The following is a 20,204-nucleotide window of genomic DNA, read 5'->3' on the forward strand; positions in this document are numbered from 1 at the left end:
CGTCCTGTGAACACTTGCCCTGTGCTGGTAACTAAACTAACAGCAATACTTAGCCACCATTCTAAGCACTTCATTTTGACAGGCACATTCCATGGTCATCCTCATTGTATAGATACAAAAACTGAAGTACAGAGACATAAGTAACTTATCCAAGGTCATAAAACTAATAAATGCAACCATTTGGCTTTAATCTGGGAATTCTGACCCCTGGGTCTATTGTGCAAAAGTGAGCCGAATGTTTCAAAGGTCAAAAGAATTTGGGGTGGCATATCCCTTCCTTTTATCTTCAAGGCTTTGTGAAGTCTGATAGTAAAGAAATCCATTTAACTTGGTGTTTCTACAGGAGGACCAGTTAGGATTTTACCATTAGGATCAGGAGGAATAGGAAACAGGAGTTTGGTTAAGGGTGGTAGTTGTGATGGAGAAAAATGAGCATTAGAAAGAGATTAAGGAGATGAAATTTGACAGAATTTGTAAACTCATTGGGAAGAGAGTGGAGGAAGAGAGCCTTATGAAAAGACAATTGTAGCCAGGCATGGCGGCATAATCCCAGCCAAGTGGGAACAGAGATAGGATTGCAAGTTCAATACCAGCCTCAGCAACTTAGCAAGTCCTTCTCTCGAAAATAAATAAATAAAGATGACCGGGGATGTCATTTAGTGGTAAAGCATCCTTGGTTCCATCCCCATTATCAAAGAAAAAAACCAAAATGATAGCTGTCGACTTTTGTTCACTCCCCAAAACGAAATTCCAAAAGTATGTATCATATCCAAAAGAGGTTCAAATTACTTTCTTACTTTGTGTTATCTATGGAGCTATTAATTTACAAGATGAAGTATTTAGTAACCTCAGGGAATAGTTCCCAAATTACACACTGACTTACAAGCTATATAATCTTGGCCAAATTATTTTACATTTTCAAGCTTCTATATCTTCACTTATGAAATGGGGATTAAAATAGTCCTACCTCACAGCCTTGTGAGATGCAACAGATACATACAACTTTAGTGTTGGCACCACTGTAAACTTACACAACAGCTATTATTACATTATTTCTACTGGAATAAATTCCAGCATTAAAATAAAATTCCCTGAGGGCTGGGGATATAGCTCAGTTGGTAGAGTGCTTGCCTCCCATGTACAAGGCCCTGGGTTCAATCCTCAGCACCACAAATAAATAAGTAAGTAAGTAAATAAGTAAAATTCCTGGAGCCGAGAATGGTGGTGCATGCCTATAATTCCAGCTAAAGCAGGAGGATTACAAATTCAAGCCCACCCTTGGCAACTTAGATCCTGTCTCAAATAAAAAGGGGTAGAGATGTAACTGAGCACCCCTGGGTTCAACCCCAAGTACAAAACACAAAACAACAACAAAAATCTCCAAAGTACTTTTAAAGGTGGAATCGTTCTCCTACAAAGAATGTGTTGTTAGTTTTAGTGATAGAAAATTTTTTAAATATTCTTTTAAAATATCTGATCCTGCTCCCACAATCCTTCGTGCCCTTCCTTTCCATCTTGGGCCTGGCAGAATGGCTCCCACAAAGAAGGGTAGCAAGAGGAGGGGCTGTTCTGCTATCAATGAGGTCATGACCTGGGAATACACCACCCACATTCACAACATCTGGAAATCTGCCATGATGAAGGAAATGGGAACTCCAGATAGGCGCACTGATACTAGGCTCAAAGCTGCCTGGGCTAGAGGAACAAGGAATGTCCCATATCACATTCAAGTGCAATCATCCAGAAAACATGAGGACGAAGATTCACCAAACAAGCTCGATACTTTGGTAACCCACGTCCCTGTTACCTTGTTCAAAAATCTAGTCAATGTGGATAAAAACTGTAAAACAACAACAAAAAAACCTGATCTTCTTGTACAGCTGATGGTTCCATTTTATTTGACTCTGTATATCAGCAATTATGCTTTGTCAAGTTGTGTGCCAGCACTGAGCGCACAGAAATGAGAAACATCTGCTCTTTGTCAAACAGCTCACTAATGTTTTCTATCACTGTCCCAATCCTGTACACCTATATTTTGAATTTCTTTTTCAGTTGTAAAAGAACATGATAACTTTATTTTATTTATTTTTATGTGGTGCTGAGGATTGAACCCAGTGCCTCACATGTTGTTTTTGGATAGCAGAATCATAGAGGTAGGAAAACATACTATACCTAACAGTGGTGGCCCCAGGAGGACAGGACAGCATTCCACAATGGTCACCAATCCCACAGCGCTGGAGAACCTCTGTGGTCCAACGAGGTCCATCAGTGTTTCAAACAATACAGAGCTGAGCCACCCAAAGGCAAATCCAAAGAATCCCGCATAGATACAGAACCCAACATAGGTGCTGGCGGATAAAGGTGCTAACAAATGACATGCTCCATTTGCAATAACAGAAGCAGCAAAGAAATATTGGACTCGCGGTCTTATCCACTTTGTGTTGGCTACCAGTCCCATAGAAGGTCTTGCTACCATGTCAACAAAAGCCAGAATGGAAAGAAGGAAGGCTGACTTCTCATTAGAATAATGCTTACTCTTGCCATAATTACTAAGAAAAACCAAAGGTGTAAAGAGTCCAAAAAACATGATCACATTTCCAGAGAGATACAGCAAAAAGCCTCTGTGTGTGAACAGGGACAAGTCCAGGAACTGGTTAATTTTTTGAATATGTGAACGTTTTTCCTTTTTGCGGTTTCCTCCAATAAGATCTGTATTTGCATCACCTACATTCTTTGCATCAGATTTTCCAGCTTCTTGAAGGGATTCTTTGGACCCAACATTTTCTTTCTTTGTTGGCTTTGGCCCTATGGGTCGCATCAAGGATCCAGCTACACAGCAATTTAATAGGAGGCCCCCAAGAATTAGGAAGCTTCCTCTCCAGCCAAAGATACCAAAGAAAGCCTGATTGAGGGGGGCCAGAGTAGAGAGGAACACAGGGCTGCCAGCCATAGCCAGTCCATTTGCCAATGGTCGCTTCTTGTAGAAATACTTGCCAATCATCGTCAAAGCAGGATTCAAGTTGAAAGCAAGCCCAAGACCTAAGGGAAAGGGGCAAAATTAACTATAATAAATATCAGAAATATCTCCAATATTACTTAACCAGACAAAGAAACTAAAATAGGAGGTATAAGTAATAGAAAGGGACAAAAGAATCTCATTATTGGCTACACTCTATAGTGGTTTAAAGTGTGAATTCAAAAGTGAACTAGAGAATTCAAATCTCAGCATCACTACTTACTGGCTGTGCAACAGCCCGAACAACGAGTAATACTATTTCAAAATAAAAAATAAGCTGGGCATGGTGGTACACACCTGTAATCCCAGTGGCTGGGAGGCTGAGGCAGGAGAATTGTGATTTCAAAGCCAGCCTCAGCAAAAGCAAGGTGTTAAGCAACTCAGGGAGATCCTGCCTCTAAATAAAATACAATTAGGGATGGGGATGTGGCTCAGTGGTTGAGTGCCCCGAGTTCAATATCTAGTACAAAAAATAAAAATGGCTAGGAATGTAGCTCAATGACAGACTCTCCCTGGGCTCAATACCCAGTACTTCAGGCAAGCACTCAACTACTGAGCTACATTCCCAGTCCCATTATTCTTTTTTTTTTTTTTTTTGGCGGTGCTGGGGATAGAACCCAGGGACTTGTGCATGCAAGGCACCCATTATTCTTATATCAGTAAGAAAATGAATTTATAACAGTTGTCAAAAAACATGTTAAAAAATTATACTCAAAAGACCTAGACACAAAATGAAAAAACATTTTCTAGATTACCCCTTACTTTCCTAATATGCAGAGACAAATTACAATCTGAAGGTACTCATTACCTATTGAATTAGAAATGATGAAACAAACAAACAAACAAAAAAAAGGATACCCCATTGTTGGCAAGTACATCCTCTCTCATACTGTGGCAGGACTCTTATTCAACCTTTTCTGGAGGACAGTTTAGCATATATGTATTTAAATAACACACATAGAAGGAAGGGAATGTAGCTCAGTGGTAAAATGTTTGCCCAGCATGCACAAGATACCCAGCAAAAGAAACAGAGAAAATAAAAGACACACTGCAGTTTCCCTTAAAAACCCTTAATAGGCAGGCATGGTGACACATGCCTGTGATCCCAGCATTCTGGAAGGCTTGAGGCAGGAGGCTCATGAAGTTCAAGGCCAGTTTCAGCAACTTAATGGGGCCCTAAGCAATTTAATGAGATACTGCTTCAAAATTTTTAAAAAAGTGGGGACGGGGGTGTGTGTGTGTGTGTGTGCGCGCGCGCGCCTGGGGATGTGGCTCAGTGGTTAAGCACTTCTGGGGGTTCAACCCCCAGTAACAAACAAAAAACCAAACCTTTAATAATCAACAACCAAGAGATTAGTTAAATAAAATTATGTCTATTCAATGGAATAATACATTAAATTTGTTATGTATCAGAATACTTATTGACAGGGCAACATATTCATGATACATTGCTAAGTGAAAAAAAACTGGTGATGGGGCTGGGGTTGTGGCTCAGTGGTAGAGCGCTCACCTAGCACTTGTGGGGCGCTGGGTTCGACCCTTAGCACCACATAAAAAAAGAAAAGAAAGGTACTGTGTCCTACTTCAACTAAAAACAAAAAACAAAACAAACAAAAAAAGAAATCCAAACTGGTGATGCCTACAAAATTTAATTTTTTGGTACTAAAAAGAGGTTGGGTTTGTACACATAAAAGTATGGAAGCACAAACAAATTGTTAATAGTAATATTTTTTGGATTGAGACATAATGTGCAATCTTTATTCACTATACTCAGTGGTTCATAACCTTACTTTGGTGACTAATAAAAAGGAGGGGGGAATTATTGTTTCTCTTACTCTTCCGAAGTATTACTTGAACATTGTTATAATTCCTGCTTTTTGTCTAAAATACTGTCCTATTCCAATAAGGGTCTATTCTCCTTGGGAAGAAGAGGTAAGGAGAGAGATTAACCAATGACCACCCTCAACAGAATATGCAAGGGCACATAACCCTAACCCTAACCACTGTGTAATTTTAAGAAGGGATGGAATCACCACTCAAGTCAATGGACAAAGAATAAATGCCTATTATATGCAAGCAATTTATTTAAAATGTTTGCTTTTCTAGTACAACTTGAATCATTTCTCTAAGAAATTGTCATTCAAGAGATCTGAAAGTTGAACGCAAATGAGTACTAAACGACCAGCAAAAAATTAACACTCAAAAATGAATAATACTTCACCTCCAATGACGCCAATACACAAGTAAAGTTCCGATACAGTGTTACAGAAAGAAGCTGCAATCAAGCCACAGCCAGACAAGCAGCCACCAATAATCATGACTGGACGGCTGCCGTACTTATTCACCAGGATACTGCTGATGGGACCTGGGGGAGAACAAAAAATTTAATATATAGGAACCATATTCCCTCATATCTACACAAGGCATGAATAACAATAAAGAACAAGTCCTCTAAAATGGCAATGATAAGAACCTTTCTATTATTATCTGCGAGTCATATATATGTGTGCTAGAAAATAAAGACATTTCAAGATTTAATAAAATACAAAAGATCCCAGTCCATCATTAATTTTTTTCTTTTAAGGCATTGGGAATACCTTGTTAATGAATGTTCACAGGGAACTTGATGCATGCAGGATGATCAACCTATGTATAGTAAGTTTGCTCTAGTTTCAATTTTTGGACAGGCATTCTGATATGATGAGATGTAAGAACACATCTGAGTAGGTTTCTAATTTTAGTGCATTATTTATACATTACAACCAATGTGGCTTGTGTCACAAAGAAAAAAAAACAGACAATAATACATAATAATTTTTTTTAAGTTTAAGTTTTCCAAGTAGGTCATTAAAAAAAAAATTCTCAGTTACATCTAGATGTCTCAGGTATTGAACTGAATACATCTTTTATTTTTCAATTACTATGTTTCAATACTGTGAAAAAAAGCTTGTAGAAGATCAATTTAGATAATAATCAATTTTATAAAAGTAGTTGTAACGAGACTCCAAAACAAAAAAGGGCCAGGTGTGGTGTTATGCACCTATAATACTGCAGCTGAGAAGGCTAAGGCAGGAGAATGGCGACTTCAAAGCCAACCTCAGCAACTTATGGAGGCCCTAAGCAGCTCAGTGAGAAAGCACCCACCCCTGGATTCACTCCTCAGTACCAAAAAAAGGCGGTGTATGAAATGAAAGGTTATTTGGGTAACCAGATTAAATTCTCAGCTAAACGTACGAAGATGATTAGTTTTACTTGAACGGGAAAGAACCACATGAAAAATAATTAGAAAAAGAATTTTATGTATAAATTTTCAAATACAGAAAACATGGCCTCTCACTTGCTATGAGCAAGTACAATTTGCCCCCCCCTTTTTTTGGTGGTACTGGGGATAGAACTCAGAGGCACTCAACCACTGAGCCATATCCCTGACCCTTTTTTGCATTTTATTTAGAGATAGGTTGCTTAGGGACTCGCTAAAGTTGCTGAGGCTGGCTTTGAACTCAAAATCCTCTTTGCCTCAGCCTTTAGTTTTACTAAATAAATATATTTTTATCCTTTTGAGATTCATTATCATGTGCCTCTTTCATCGGTCATGATGTTGGCACAGTACTTGTCTGAATTTCATTTATTCATATTTATAAAACTACTTGTGTCATGTCATGCGTATGGATTATGGAAATGATAACTAGGTTTACAGGACACATCAGTCTATCTGGTTAAGGTAGATGACTGCAAATGGAAAAGGCTCAATGCAATGCCTCAGTAGGGAAGAAGATACAAGAAAAGAACCGATACTAGAACTTGCAAAGTCACAAAGCTAGTGAGAGCCGAGTTTCACATCTAACCTATCCCCACTATCCTACTACAGTACTCTGCAGTTTTGGAACAAAGTTATACTGCAGAAGACACAAACCACATTTCTATTAGCACAGCACATTCTGACCTTACTGTGTTTCTTTCTATACTTAGCTCCCCTAGAAGACAATATGTTTATTTTAAAAATCATAAACTGACTCTACATATTCAGAATACACTGATAATATATGCTAGTATTTATTATTCAGAGTTGCCACATGGTATACTAATATTAAAAGGACAGGCTCTGATCCAAGGGAATCCTAATTCAAATTATGGCTCCATCACTTTCTTCTCTTTGTTCCCCAGAGGTAGTGGTGGTAATTGTTACTATTTTTTATTATTAATTATTTGCAGTACTGGAGATTGAACCCTGGGCCTCACACCTTGAGGTTATTATGAATTTACCTTTTAGGGTTGTTGAAAAGAATAAAAACGAATTCACATGTGAAGTGTTTAGTAGGTCTTCTTCAACAAATATTGGTAGTGATAATGATAACATTAGTGCACATGCTTATGCTTTTGTGCACTTGTTTGCACGCACTCTCTAATCATCTGACACAGACATATGTATGCATAATAATATGAGAGGGAATCAAGACTTGATTATCCTTGTGTCTCAGAGGACCAAGTCTAAGTAAGTGGCTGAGTCAAGGACTAGCTGCCCAAAAGGCTCCACCCAGAGTGTGTACAAAACAGTTTCCACTGATACCTTCTAAGTCACTGCTATAGTCTGAATGTTGGTGTCCCCTCAAACCTAAGGAAACCTAACCCCTAAAGGAGCAGTATTAAGAGATAGGGCCTTTAAGAAATAATTAGGTCATGAGGGCAGAGCCTTATGAATGGAACCAGTGTCCTTGTAAAAGAGGCCTGAGGGTGCTTGTCTTCCCTTCTGTCATGGGAACATGCAGCTAGAGGTAACCATCTATGAGGAACAGACTCTTAACAGATACCTGAAAAGACTAACAGTCACTTAATGAAAATATTAGGTCCCAGGTAATTTGAAAATAATCTGAAGTTATAGCTTGCGTGAGACTGAAAAACTGAACACTGAAAGAATGTTTGTAAAATGGTTCCATATAAATCAGTAATGAGAGCTTTGTATAGTCAGAATTACAAAGATTAATATTGCTATACTGTTGAGTCTATGAGGTATAAGTTAATACTGTAAATTTTGCATTCAAAATTCCAAACCAGAGTATTAAGATATTCATTGTGAGACAGGTGAGGTGGTGCCTATAATTCCACCAGCTTGGGAGGTTGAGACAGGAGGATTAAGTTCAAAACCAGCCTCAGCAAAAGCGAGGTGCTAAACAACTCAGTGAGACCCTGTCTCTAAATAAAATTAAAAAATACAGCTGAAAATGTGGCTCAGTGGTCGAGTGTTCCTGAGTTCAATTCCCCCACAAAAAGAAATTTATTGTGGTACTGAAAATATGTAAATTGAAGCTTTCATATTAAAAAAAGGAAAAACAAAAAGTAGGCAACTAAGATAATCTCCTAATAATATACTTACATTCTTAATAACTATCGGTACCTATCTCTTACCCAAAGCACTAAAAACAAGACTATCACAGCTGAAATCATACTACCATTTAGAGTGTAGTCTTAGTGCACGAGATAAAGGATTATGACAGGGCTGGGGTTGTAGCTCAGTGGTAGAGCACTTGCCTCTCATGTGAGAGGCACTGGGTTCAATTCTCAGCACCACATATAAATAAATAAATTTAAAAAAGGTCCATCAACAACTAAAAAAAAAAAAGGATTATGACAGCTGTGAGATGAAAATTCTTAGGGGACATATCACTTAGAGAAACAACAACAACAAACCATTTAATAAAACTTCTGCCACACAGCTCATGATAGGCAATTTGTCCTTCAGAGTTATTTAAGGAATGATGGCCCTAATTAGCTATAATTAAAAATAGAAAGCGGTAGTTTATAGGCCTATAAGACAAACTCAGAAATGTGCTAGTTATCTCACTAACTGGGTGAGGACAAAGAAGGAACTGTTTCCCCTAAAGGAAAGTGTCACATGCAATTAGCACAAGTGACATCACTTACTTTTGATGCAAAATACAAGTGGCTCCCAAGCTCTTTGGTAGTTTAGAATTGCAACATGTGAACCTCTGATTTGTAATCAGCTTAAAGATACAATGAATACCTGAAATGCCTCTGGATAATACTTATGCCAATTTCTTCAAGTCATCATACTCAAAATCTGGTTAGAAACTCTGGCAGATTGGAGTTCAAAGCCTGTAAATTATAGGCGCTCAGAAACTACAAATGTCCAAAGTCCAAAGTTTCTGAACTTAAAAAAAAAAAAAAGTACTACAATTTAGCCCTTAGTTTCTTTTAAAATGTATGTGAAAGACCTAACAGGCCTATCTTAAAATTGTAAAAAAGCAGAAAAAGCTACATGGTGAAAAAAATAGGTATTCCCACTCTTGTTCCTAGACACCCAGGTTATCTTCCTCCAAGGCAACCATTTTATCTATTTCTTCTGTGAAAATTTAATAATGCGTAATTTAATTATGATTTCTACTACATATTTCTGCTTCATAAGCTTATGTTATTATCTCCAAAGAATTATAAATTTCTCAGAGGAAGAGATCAGGACCAGTGTTCTTTATTATAACAAATAGCTCAGTGCTGAGTATACTCATGGAGCCCAGTAAGTACTAGTCCAATCTGCTACCAGTTTAGCAGCCAAAGGCTAAATTATTTGCAGGTTAAGTGTAGAATCTTTTCACATGCTAGGCAAGCACTCTACCACTGAGATACATCCCCAGCTCCTAGAATCTTTATAATGGCTATTAAAGATTTACATGTGAGTTTAATTGGAGGCAATAAATTGCTAACAATGACAAGATATAACAGAATTTTGTCTAAACAAAGAAACAACACACTGTCAATCCCAATAAACAAAAGCACTTGGCTCTAGAATTCTTGCTAACTAAGCAACTACATATTTTATTATGGTATTAACTTTTTTACATGTTTAACTGTGATTTGATGTCTCATAGTCAAGCAAACAGTATTTTAAATAATATTAAGTAAGCAATTTACTCTCTACATAGCTTTCATAACATGCCAAAGAAAACAGAAGGGAAAGAAATGATAAAAACTCAAGTTTAAAGTACAAATGAAATGATTTTGGGATGCAAATCACAAGGAACAAGGGAAAGTTCTATTAGTTTTTTGATTTTTTAACATCATTAAAAGAGATTTTACCTGAGACTTTGAATTATTCTAACCAGGTTATTTTAGTTTAATTCTTCCAATATCACCTTTAAAAAATATGTTTACATTTCAATAATCTAAAAAAAAAAGCTGCATACATATAATTTTTATGAAACCTTTTAAGCTCAATGATACTTGAATGGGGCAGATCACAGCTGTTCACAATTTCTTATTTCTATTTCAGAAAACCATAGTGAAACAAATGGAGTAAGATTTGACATGTTATCAGAAATGAAAAACATGACTCTAAACACAAAACTTCAAGAAATAACATTTCAAAACATCTTGAGACACTTTAAAAATGCTATCAAAAGAAACTGGCTGCTTAATGAAAATTATTAAAAAAACAAGTTTTTATGCATACTTACCTCCGGCATACATGACGGCCAACATGATGGAAGATATCCATGATACTTCACTAGTGGTGGCATTGAATATACTTTCAATTTCTTTAAAGAAGACTGTAATGGATTTGGGAAATGCATAAGAGAAGCCGATAGAAATGAAAGCTCCAATTACCACTGCCCACCCCCAGCCTCCATCTGGGGGGGTATATCCAACTGGTCCTCCAACTGCTGGTGGCATTTTAGGTATAGATGAATTCCAAAATGTAGCTCAAATCCAAATATCTGAAGAATATAAAATTAAAATAGTATGTCAATAATAAAGTATCCTAAAAAAAAACAAAAACCCTTCTGTGCAGCAATAATATGTGTTTCACTCCTGGTACCTGGAATAGAGCCGTGTGTGTGGTAGCACACACCTGTAATCCGCACACACCTGTAATCTGCGTAACTCAGGAGGCGAAACAGCAACTTAGTGAGACCTTATCTCAGAAGACTAAGGATGTGGTTCAGTGGTAAAGCGCACCTGGTTCAATCCCAGTAGTAACAACAACGACAAACTTGAACCAAGTAGAACAGATTTCTGTCAAACAAAATCATGTTTGCTGGGTGCAGTGGCGCACGCCTGTAATCCCAGCAGCTCAGGAAGCGAAGGCAGGAGGATCGCAAGTTCAAAGTCAGCCTCAGCCATGGGGTGGTGCCAAGCAATTCAGTGAGACCCCGTCTCTTAATAAAATACAAAACTGGGCTGGGTATATGGCTCAGTGGTTGAGTGTCCCTGAATTCAATCACTAGTACCCCCCCCAAAAAAATCACATTTCATTTTAATTAAAATAGATGTGTTAAATTACACATCACTGTGATAACCATCTCATTTTTCTAGAACTAATTTGAACTTAGAACAGGGAAGGCAGGAATTTTTTGCCCATGCAAAATAAGTTCATGCTCCCTTCAATATTTCTGACCTAATCTCTTTGGATTTCTGTCATAGGACTCTCTAAAACAATGCCTCTATAATTTTTCCTTCCTTTAGGGCCCTAGAGATTTTTATTGCATGGGGCAGTGAAACACAGTAAGATATGAGATGAGTAAGAGATATAAAATATAAAATTATATTTTTATTTTATATTTGGGGAAGAACCTTCAGATAAGGCAAGGTAGAAAAGCAGAAGACCTCAGGCATCCATTTTTAGAAAAATCAATTTTCAGCTAAGATTCCATCTAAATCTAATGATCTGAGAAAGAATTCCCTTAAAAATATCACCTAGTTTAAAGGTTAAAGATGCTTATTCTAGGGCTGGGGTTGTATGTAGCTCAGTGGTGGAGTGCTTACTTTGCATGTGTGAGGCACTGGGTTCAATCCTCACCACCATATAAAAATAAATAAATAAAATAATGGTATTGTGTCCATCTACAACTTAAAAAAAAAAAAAAAAAAAGCATTTCACTTAGCTAGTATTTACAAGATTTCCTAAAATTTCTACTGAATATAAAAAATGTTATTTAACATCTCAATTCCACTAACAGAGGCAGCCTAGATTCTAAGATTATGTTAAACAGAATTCCTCTGGGCACCAATTTTATGAGTTTTTTCTTATACATATAAATATGAAAAAAAGAGAACACTTGAAATTTTTCAAAGAACTACTAAAAAGATTAATTCATCTCAGAATATTTACATAGAATAACACCCCCACACACAGACGGTAGAGCTGTTTAACACATCAAGTCCTGACTGGAACAGCTAATACGTGCTGGACGTGATTAAACTTTGGGCTTAGCTGCCAGCTATGATTTGTCCCAATTAAGCAGTTCTAATTTTTAGTCACTAAGACTCGCCTCATCATGTTAATAATACCTCATTCTATAATGTCAAAATTAGATTTAGCACTTCTGCATAAAGCTTTAAGATGATTCAAAAATAAATATGAAGTGTAAGAAATAAAGGGTATGCAAAATAATTTTGGAAAAAAAAAAAAGAACATTTATAAAACCCCCAAACTGATTCAATACAGTTCTACTACCATCTAACAAAAGGCTGCTCCTGTTAACTTAAAAATTCTTATTGTACATAACAGGAAAAAAGAAGTCAGAAATATCATTTAAGGATATTATTCCTTTTAAACTGGCAAAAAACTCAGCTATAAAGCAAAAGGCTCATTAAAGAAATAAGGTACAAGCAGGACGCCTGGCCCAGTATGTGGAGCTCTATTAAGAAAAGGGAGTACATACGTTTTTTATATATAGATGTTCAGAGGCTAAAAGGGACTTTAAGACTTTAATCCTTACAATGTACACAGTAGCCTCCCTATCAGCTTAGCTATTGTTGCCTATAAGTGATGGGAGGGATTAAGGAAAAAATGATAGGGTGATGAGAAAAGCTCAAATTGCATCAGACAGGATGATATGGAATAATAACCCTAATTTTTCTTAGCAATGATAACGGTAGCAAGAATCCCCTTTCAGAGTTTCTGAAGTCTCTCCTTTTCTCATATGTCTTTGGAATTATGCTTAGTAAACCAATATGAAAAGCCAAAGTTATGCTCCACACCCGCCAAGTCTTGGGTCCACTCCAGAAGAGCTACAAAAGCCCTTAAAAACAATAATCATTATGTTTATATTATTTATATTATATTACCCATACTTTTCCCATCAACACATAAAACAGAGCCACTGTCATTTCCTAAAATGACAATGGCAGTTTGTGATCGAAAAAGAGGCAGGAAGTATCTAAAAATCAATAATCTTAAAAGAATTTATTACTAAGTTTAAACTGGTTTTAAGTTTCAGCTACACATAGAAACATTCAAATCCAGAAGGCTGATTTACTGCAGCTATTGCTGCTAAAGAAGCTAACCTTCTGCTCTTTACAACTGGCCCTAATCCAGCTTCATAGCTTACAGAACCACCTGCCCCAAATTAATCTCCAAGATTCAAGAACTAGTAAATCTTATCTTCTTTTGCCTTATTTTCCACTATTAAACTGATTACAGTGAAAAAGGAAGGAAAAAATAAATAAGTAGGCTAGGGTGTATAGCTCAATGGTAAATGTGTGCTTAGCATGCACAGGTCCCCAAGTTTATTCCCTCAAATCAAACAAAAAGCACCCATCACAGTAAAAATACAACCACTAAGCCTAACACTCAAGCAATGCATTGTTTTGATCAAACTGCATATGAAGAACATTTAAAAAGTATAAACCTGTCTCTGCAAACCTCCAACTATCTGTGTCATTCGGGGAAAACCTACCTGTATTACAAGTAAAATACACTCTCCTCATTCCAAGAGAAATCAGCAAATTGCTAACTAGAATGCTTTAAGAAGCATTTCAAGTCTATCTTCCAGAATATGTGTAAATAAATTCTTGCTTTTAACCCATTTTTATCTCTCTTAAAAAAAAAAAAAATCAATATTTTAGTTAATAATCTGTTTTTTATATGATCCAACCTTTGTACTAATAAACTAGAAAAAAATATATATTTTTTAAGACAGCAGATCTCAGCCAGGTACAGTGGTGCACGCCTGTAATTTCAGCAATTCAGGAGGCAGAAAGATCCCAAACTTCAGGCCCTAGGCAACTTAGTGAGAACCTGTTTCAAAAGAAAAAATTAAAAGGGCTGGAGATGCGACTCAATAGTTAAGCGCCACTGGGTTCAATTCCTGGTAACAAAAACAGGAAAAAAGTAAAAACAAAAAACAGTAAAAAAGACATGTGGCCACTATGGAAAACATGGAAATTCCTGAAAAAAAAAAAAAAATTGTCAGTAAACCATACCTTCCAGGTATATATACACCAAAGAACTGAAATCTGGATCTCAAAGATCTGCACTTCCATGTTCTTTGCAGCATTAGTCAGTAAAAGGCAAGAATGAAAGCGACCTAAATGTCCATCAATGGAGAAATAGATAAAGAAAACGTGGCATATACATACAGTGGAATATTATTGAGCCTTAAGAAAGGAAACCCTGCTATTTGGATAAACCCAAAGGACACTTGCTAAGTAAAATAAACCAGACCAAGAAAGACAAATACTGCATGATCTTACTTATATGTGCATCTAAATTAGTCAAAGCAGAGAGTGAAATGGTAATTGCCAGGAGCTGGATGGAGGGGGAAATAGGAAGGTAACCGTCAAAGGGCACACACTGTACAACACAGAGCCTACGATCAGGCAACATTATACCAAATACTTAGTTTGCTAAGAGTGTATATCTATCTATCTATCTATCTATATATATATATTTTTTTTTTTAACACAAAAGGAAAAACACAAATTGGGAGGAAACGTGGAGGTGATAAGCACAAGGCATAGACAGTGATGATGGTTACAAAAGTGTAGACTTATCTCCGAACAGCTCAAGTTGTACACATTAAATAGCTACAGCTTTCTGTATGTCATCATACATCATTAAAGCATTAGAAAGGGAAGGGAGGGCAGATCCAGGAAGCAAGATATTAAAGATGTGTCATGAAATTCATAAAGCTATCTTATTTTCCTGGGTTTATTGTTCTAAGTAAAAATTCACTTTCAGGGCTGAGTTGTCCAGCATACTTGAGGCTTTGGATTCCATATTCAGCACCACACACAAAAACAGCCACACCAACAACAGAAATTCTTCACTCTCATACCCAACACCTGCCCCCTGAACAAACAAACTAAAGCAACCTTAAGCAGATATGTAGTTGAAAAGGGAAGTAAATAGCTTTTTCAGATAATTGTGAATGTTCTTTGATAACCACACTAAAGTTTGGCAAACGATATAGCCTTTTGTTTGTTTTTGTGGTACTGGGGATTGAACCCAGGGCTTCACACATTTGGGCAAGAGCCCCTACCATAGAGAGAAAGGGTCTCTCTAAGTTGCCCAGGCAGGACTTGCCTCAGCCTCCCAAATAGCTGCAATTATAGGCAAACAGCACACATGGCTCTATAATCTGGACCCCTGTAATGCTGGGAATTGAATCCAAGGCCTCAAGCATGAGGGCAAACACTACAACATAGCTATATCTCCAGCCCTATAGTAGTTGTTGTTGTAGTTTACCTTTTTTAAAAAATTGGTTCTTTTTAGTTATACATGAAATGATAGTTGAACCATTCTATACAGGCACAGAATATATCTTATTCTAATTAGGACCCTAGTCTTATGGATGTACACAATGGTAAGATACACTGTGGTATATTTATACATGTATATAAGAAAGATATGTCATATTCATTCCACTGTCCAGCCCTGTAGTGTTTTTTTGTTTTGGTAGTGGGGATTGAACTCAAGGGCACATAACCATTGAACTACATCCCTAGTCCTTTTTTGTATTTTATTTAGAAATAGGGCCTCACTAAATTGTGAGTCTGGCTTTGAACTTGCAATCCTCCTACCTTAGCCTCCCAAGTAGCTGGGATTAAGGTGTGTGTCACCATGCCCAGCTTGAACAGCATTCTCTACCCCAAATCAGGAATTTGTTCAAAGTTTTCCCCAACTGGAAAGCTTATAATAAATGCTTGTTAGAAGTAAGAGCACCATAAAACAGATAAAACCTAACATTCGTAACTGTCCTAATTTATACTGTGATCCGGAAAAGGCCTGCTGTCTTTCGACTGAACATATCATGTGATGGAGTAGAGTGTTTATCAGATTGCTTAGCCCTTTCACTACCTAAAATAAGACAGAAGGTGGTGCTGGAGGTTGAGAATAGGGTTTCTCCAGCATAAGGCAGTTAATACCCCTTAATTACCAACCTTTCTGGCATCTCTCTTTTTTTTTTTTTAAATTTTAATATTTTATTTTTAGTTATCAGCGGACACAACATCTTTGTTTGTATGTGGTGCTGAGGATCGAACCCGGGCCGCACGCATGCCATGCGAGCGCGCTACCACTTGAGCCACATCCCCAGCCCCTCTGGCATCTCTCTTAAGTGTAGTTTTATGTATGAATTGTTCAAGTATGACACTTTATCTTGTGGATGATTTTTCGTGACGAATCTTTGCTAAATATGAGTTCAGTTGGATTTTCTTAGTTGAGCAAAGGCTCAAGACTGAAATTCTTTAAAAGGGCATAAACAAAGTTGCACATATCATGGAGGTCTGCAGATATAAAGACCCAGCTTTAAGAATAAATCCCAGGAAATGGAATTTAGTGCCATCGCCAAATGACATGCAAAATACGTATTCCTGGCTTGTTTGATTAAGTGATTTAACATAAATTTTTTTCACAGAGCTTTCTGATAATCAATATTTTACTTTACCAGCAGTTAAGAGTTCCTTATGCTGTTTCATGAACAAAGCTACACAACCTACTTCAATGAATGATAAGTAAATAAAAAATAGTGCCTTTCTATTCTCAACTTTCTAAATTTCATTAAGAAAATATAATATGCCCAAATAAGATTCAATTTTCACTTATATTTCCATTCTACTGGGTCTATGTTGATGTACCATTCTAATTAATTTACCTTAACTTTAATACTCAATAGTAGTCTCATGATGCTATTATTATGTCAACTATAATTTTCTGGTAGTTGTTTTAGAAATGAGGAAGAGTAAAGTAATACAGAGAACCAATGAAGCTGACCATACTTACAGGTGAGTGAACAGGAAAATTTAAAGGTAGTGCATGATTTTATACAATGAGGGTGGAAAGGAAAATAGTAACATAGAAATTCTCAATTGTGAGTTGATTCCTCTGTTGAATTTGTTTTAATATTTTATTTACCCTCCCTACATTAATATTATTTCTTTCATAAGTGATCCATTTGTAGACTTGCTAAATATATAAGAATAATGGCATTTTAGATTGAGAACCATTTTCAAAATAAGGCAGAGAAACTTCTACTTAGAGTCTGATTAGTAGACTCTGAGTACAAATTCCAATAAAAAATATTTGTCCCTGTAACGATTCAACTTGAAGCTCAAGCCTGCATGAAAAATTGTGAAACAGCTGTTAAAAGGTTTATAGTTAAGGGGCTGGGGCTACCGGTCAGTGGTAGAACGCATGCCTGGCAAGTGTGAGGCACTAGGTTTGATCCTCTCAGCACCATATAAAAATAAAGAAAGATTTTGTGTCCATCTACAACTTAATTTTTTTTAATATTATTAAAAGGGTTCATGAAACTAGTAACTATTTTTACTTCAACTGACAATTAGAAATAAATGAGAACAAAATACAGTAATGTTTTATTTTTTAATGACTTTTTTTTAAATTGACATTTTTTATTACCAGGAGTATGGCCCCTTATTCTAGGAACAAGTAAATTTAAGGGGACATGGCATGAAATACAATTTCACATTGCTACCAGTGCTACTTCAAAAACACACTGCTACTTCAAAAACAGTAAAAGTTACTAGCACTTAAAATACATCATCCAAGGTGAAAGTATGTTTTACAATAGCATATTAATTCTCTAATCTCAATAACAACCTCCTAAAGTGGCAGCCTGGATTCCTTGGCCATTTTACTGTGCCTTTCTACTATTTAAGTACATACTAAGTTTCTTTATGAGCCTTACAACTTCACAGATCAAGGGTTAGTTTTTTTTAATGCAATAAAGAATGGAGCCTGAGCTGGGTGTGGTGACGCATGCCTGCAATCCCAGCAGCTTAGGAGGCTGAGGCAGGAGGATCTTCAGTTCAAAGCCACCCTCAGCAAAGAGTGAGGCCCTGATCAACTCAGTGAGACTCTGTCTCTAAATAAAATATGTAAAAGAACTGGGGATGTGGCTCAGTGATGAAAGAAAAAGAAAGAAAGGAAGGAAGGAAGGAAGGGAGGGAGGGAGGGAGGGAGGAAAGAAACTATATAACTATTCTGGGGTAAGCATACATAAAATGTTACATTGCTGGAGGCTGAAAGGGAGATAAAATTAGAGTGCCACTGAGTTCAATTCCCCATAACACACACACACACACACACACACACACACACACACAGTCACAGATATTCATTATAGAAAAATTGGAAGATATACATGTGTGAACAGAAAAACTTACCTGTTATCAACATCTTTATGTCAATTCTCTTGACTTCCTTTTAGGATAATCATGGAGAAGCATAAACATCAAATAGGGGCTCATATTATATTCTGCTTCAGAGCCTACTTTTTCTACTTAATACCATAAACTTCTGTTTGGTTTTTTGGTACTTGGAGACTGAACCCAAGAGTGTTCTTCTACTGAGATTCATCCTCAGCCCTTTTCATTTTCAACTCTGAGACAGAGTTCAGATAAGTTCCTGAGGCTGGGACCAAACATGCAATCCTCACCTCAGCCTTCTTGAGTTGCTGGGACTATAGCTGTGTGCCACCACACATGACCTCAGAAACCATATCTCAAAAATAAATACATAAATAAAAAAGACCGAAGACGTAGCTCAGTAGTAGGGCACTTGCCCAGTGTGTGGAAGCCCCAGCATTAGAGAAAAAACAATACTGTAACACTGCTGCATGCTTAGGTATCTCTTTTATTTTCCTCCTTCTATAAACATCCCATAAAACACTACTGTGGTAAATTAGAGATTTTGGATAAATTTTTAGAATTCCTGTAAAAATTCTAAGGTATATACTACCAACTTACTCTTAAAATTACATCAATTTGTACTCTTCACCACTGTGTGATGAAACAGCCTATTTTCAATTAAAAAATACACTAATGTTAAGAAATCTAAGGGTAGAGATGGAAATATGGCTCAGCGGTTGAGTGTGTGCCTACCAAGCACAAGGCCCTGGGTTCTATCCCCAGGACCCCCTCCCCCCACCAAAAAAAAAAAAAAGGAAACACCTACATCTTTTCTACATTAAAAGTTTGCTGAGTATTTAATATCAGATGAACAAAAAACTGGCGAAACCATGTAATATAATAGAACCATTGGTTATTTAGAGCTAAGCACTAAGACTCTTGAGTAAAAGTTGGACACCTGGTCAAAAGTAGTGAATTTATTTTTACTTTACACTGCAAACACCTGACTTCCAGAGCATTTTACCATTTCAGGAATCTAGGCTACTTCTCAAAGGCACACAGAGAAGCGTGTATATCTATTAATATATTGTATTAATATACTGTATATCTATTAATATATTGTAGAAAATATAAGCACAATTAACTAAAACAAAAGCTACAGAATCAAGTTAGCTCATTTCTCTTTAGGATTGGAGTTAATGGATTAGTGCACATAGGCATAAGATAGTAGATGAGGATGTCCAGAGATTAGAAAATAACTTCAAAAAGATATTTCAAAGTTTTAAGAAAAGTTAGTAGAACCAATTCTTCATTATATCAGTCACAATTAAAAAGTATATTTTCAAGTTTCCTTCTCTTTGACACTGCTGTGTCATTAGTGCTTCTCATACTTACTGGTAAAGATTGAGGCTTTTTGTCTCATAAAACCAATGGAAAGAAGGAAAGGGGGAAAAAAGATATTCTGATAAGCATCACTGTAAAAGAGGCAGAAGAAGAGGAAGCTAAGTAAGGGACTTTAAAAATACTGATGTATGGTTCATAATGAATCATTTTTCGGGCAATTTTAGCTGTAAATAGACAACCTTATGCTTCCCTTGGGAGAAATGTACATAATGACCATTAAGGGACACCACTACTTTAGGACACCTTTGTCCTAAAGACCAAGTCAAACAAAGGCAAAAAGTGTAATTTTGTTCCAAATTCACAAATTAACGTGATACAAGAAATACTCAGTAACTTGCAAAAGTAAAAAAACTATTAATTAATAGTTTACCTAATTTTACCTAACACTAAGGTATAACTA

The 20,204-nt window shown here is 36.6% G+C and overlaps 2 protein-coding genes across 2 annotated transcripts in view; one reads left to right on the forward strand and one right to left on the reverse strand.

Annotated features, from left to right (window-relative positions):
- Slc16a1 (solute carrier family 16 member 1) overlaps window positions 1–20,204 on the reverse strand; it is a 33,027-nt gene that overhangs the window by 2,326 nt on the left and 10,497 nt on the right. Inside the window, exons 2-4 of the mRNA XM_027940332.2 lie at window positions 10,483–10,743; window positions 5,238–5,381; window positions 2,173–3,039 (exon numbers count right to left, since the gene is read on the reverse strand). Coding sequence (XP_027796133.1) covers window positions 2,173–3,039; window positions 5,238–5,381; window positions 10,483–10,699 — 1,228 coding nt within the window. The 5' untranslated portion in view covers window positions 10,700–10,743. The remainder of the gene's footprint in view (window positions 1–2,172; window positions 3,040–5,237; window positions 5,382–10,482; window positions 10,744–20,204) is intronic.
- On the forward strand, window positions 1,503–1,964 carry LOC114096681 (large ribosomal subunit protein eL31-like). Its single transcript, XM_034636817.1, has one exon. It carries the CDS (start codon window positions 1,530–1,532, stop codon window positions 1,962–1,964), a length of 435 nt encoding a protein of 144 aa, XP_034492708.1. The 5' UTR covers window positions 1,503–1,529.

This window comes from Marmota flaviventris, chromosome 10, assembly GCF_047511675.1.
Source record: "Marmota flaviventris isolate mMarFla1 chromosome 10, mMarFla1.hap1, whole genome shotgun sequence".
Classification (NCBI taxonomy): domain Eukaryota; kingdom Metazoa; phylum Chordata; class Mammalia; order Rodentia; family Sciuridae; genus Marmota; species Marmota flaviventris.

Coding starts and splice junctions, on each gene's coding strand:
- LOC114096681 (XM_034636817.1), top strand. CDS start 1,530: ATGGCTCCCACAAAGAAGGGTAGCAAGAGGAGGGGCTGTTCTGCTATC.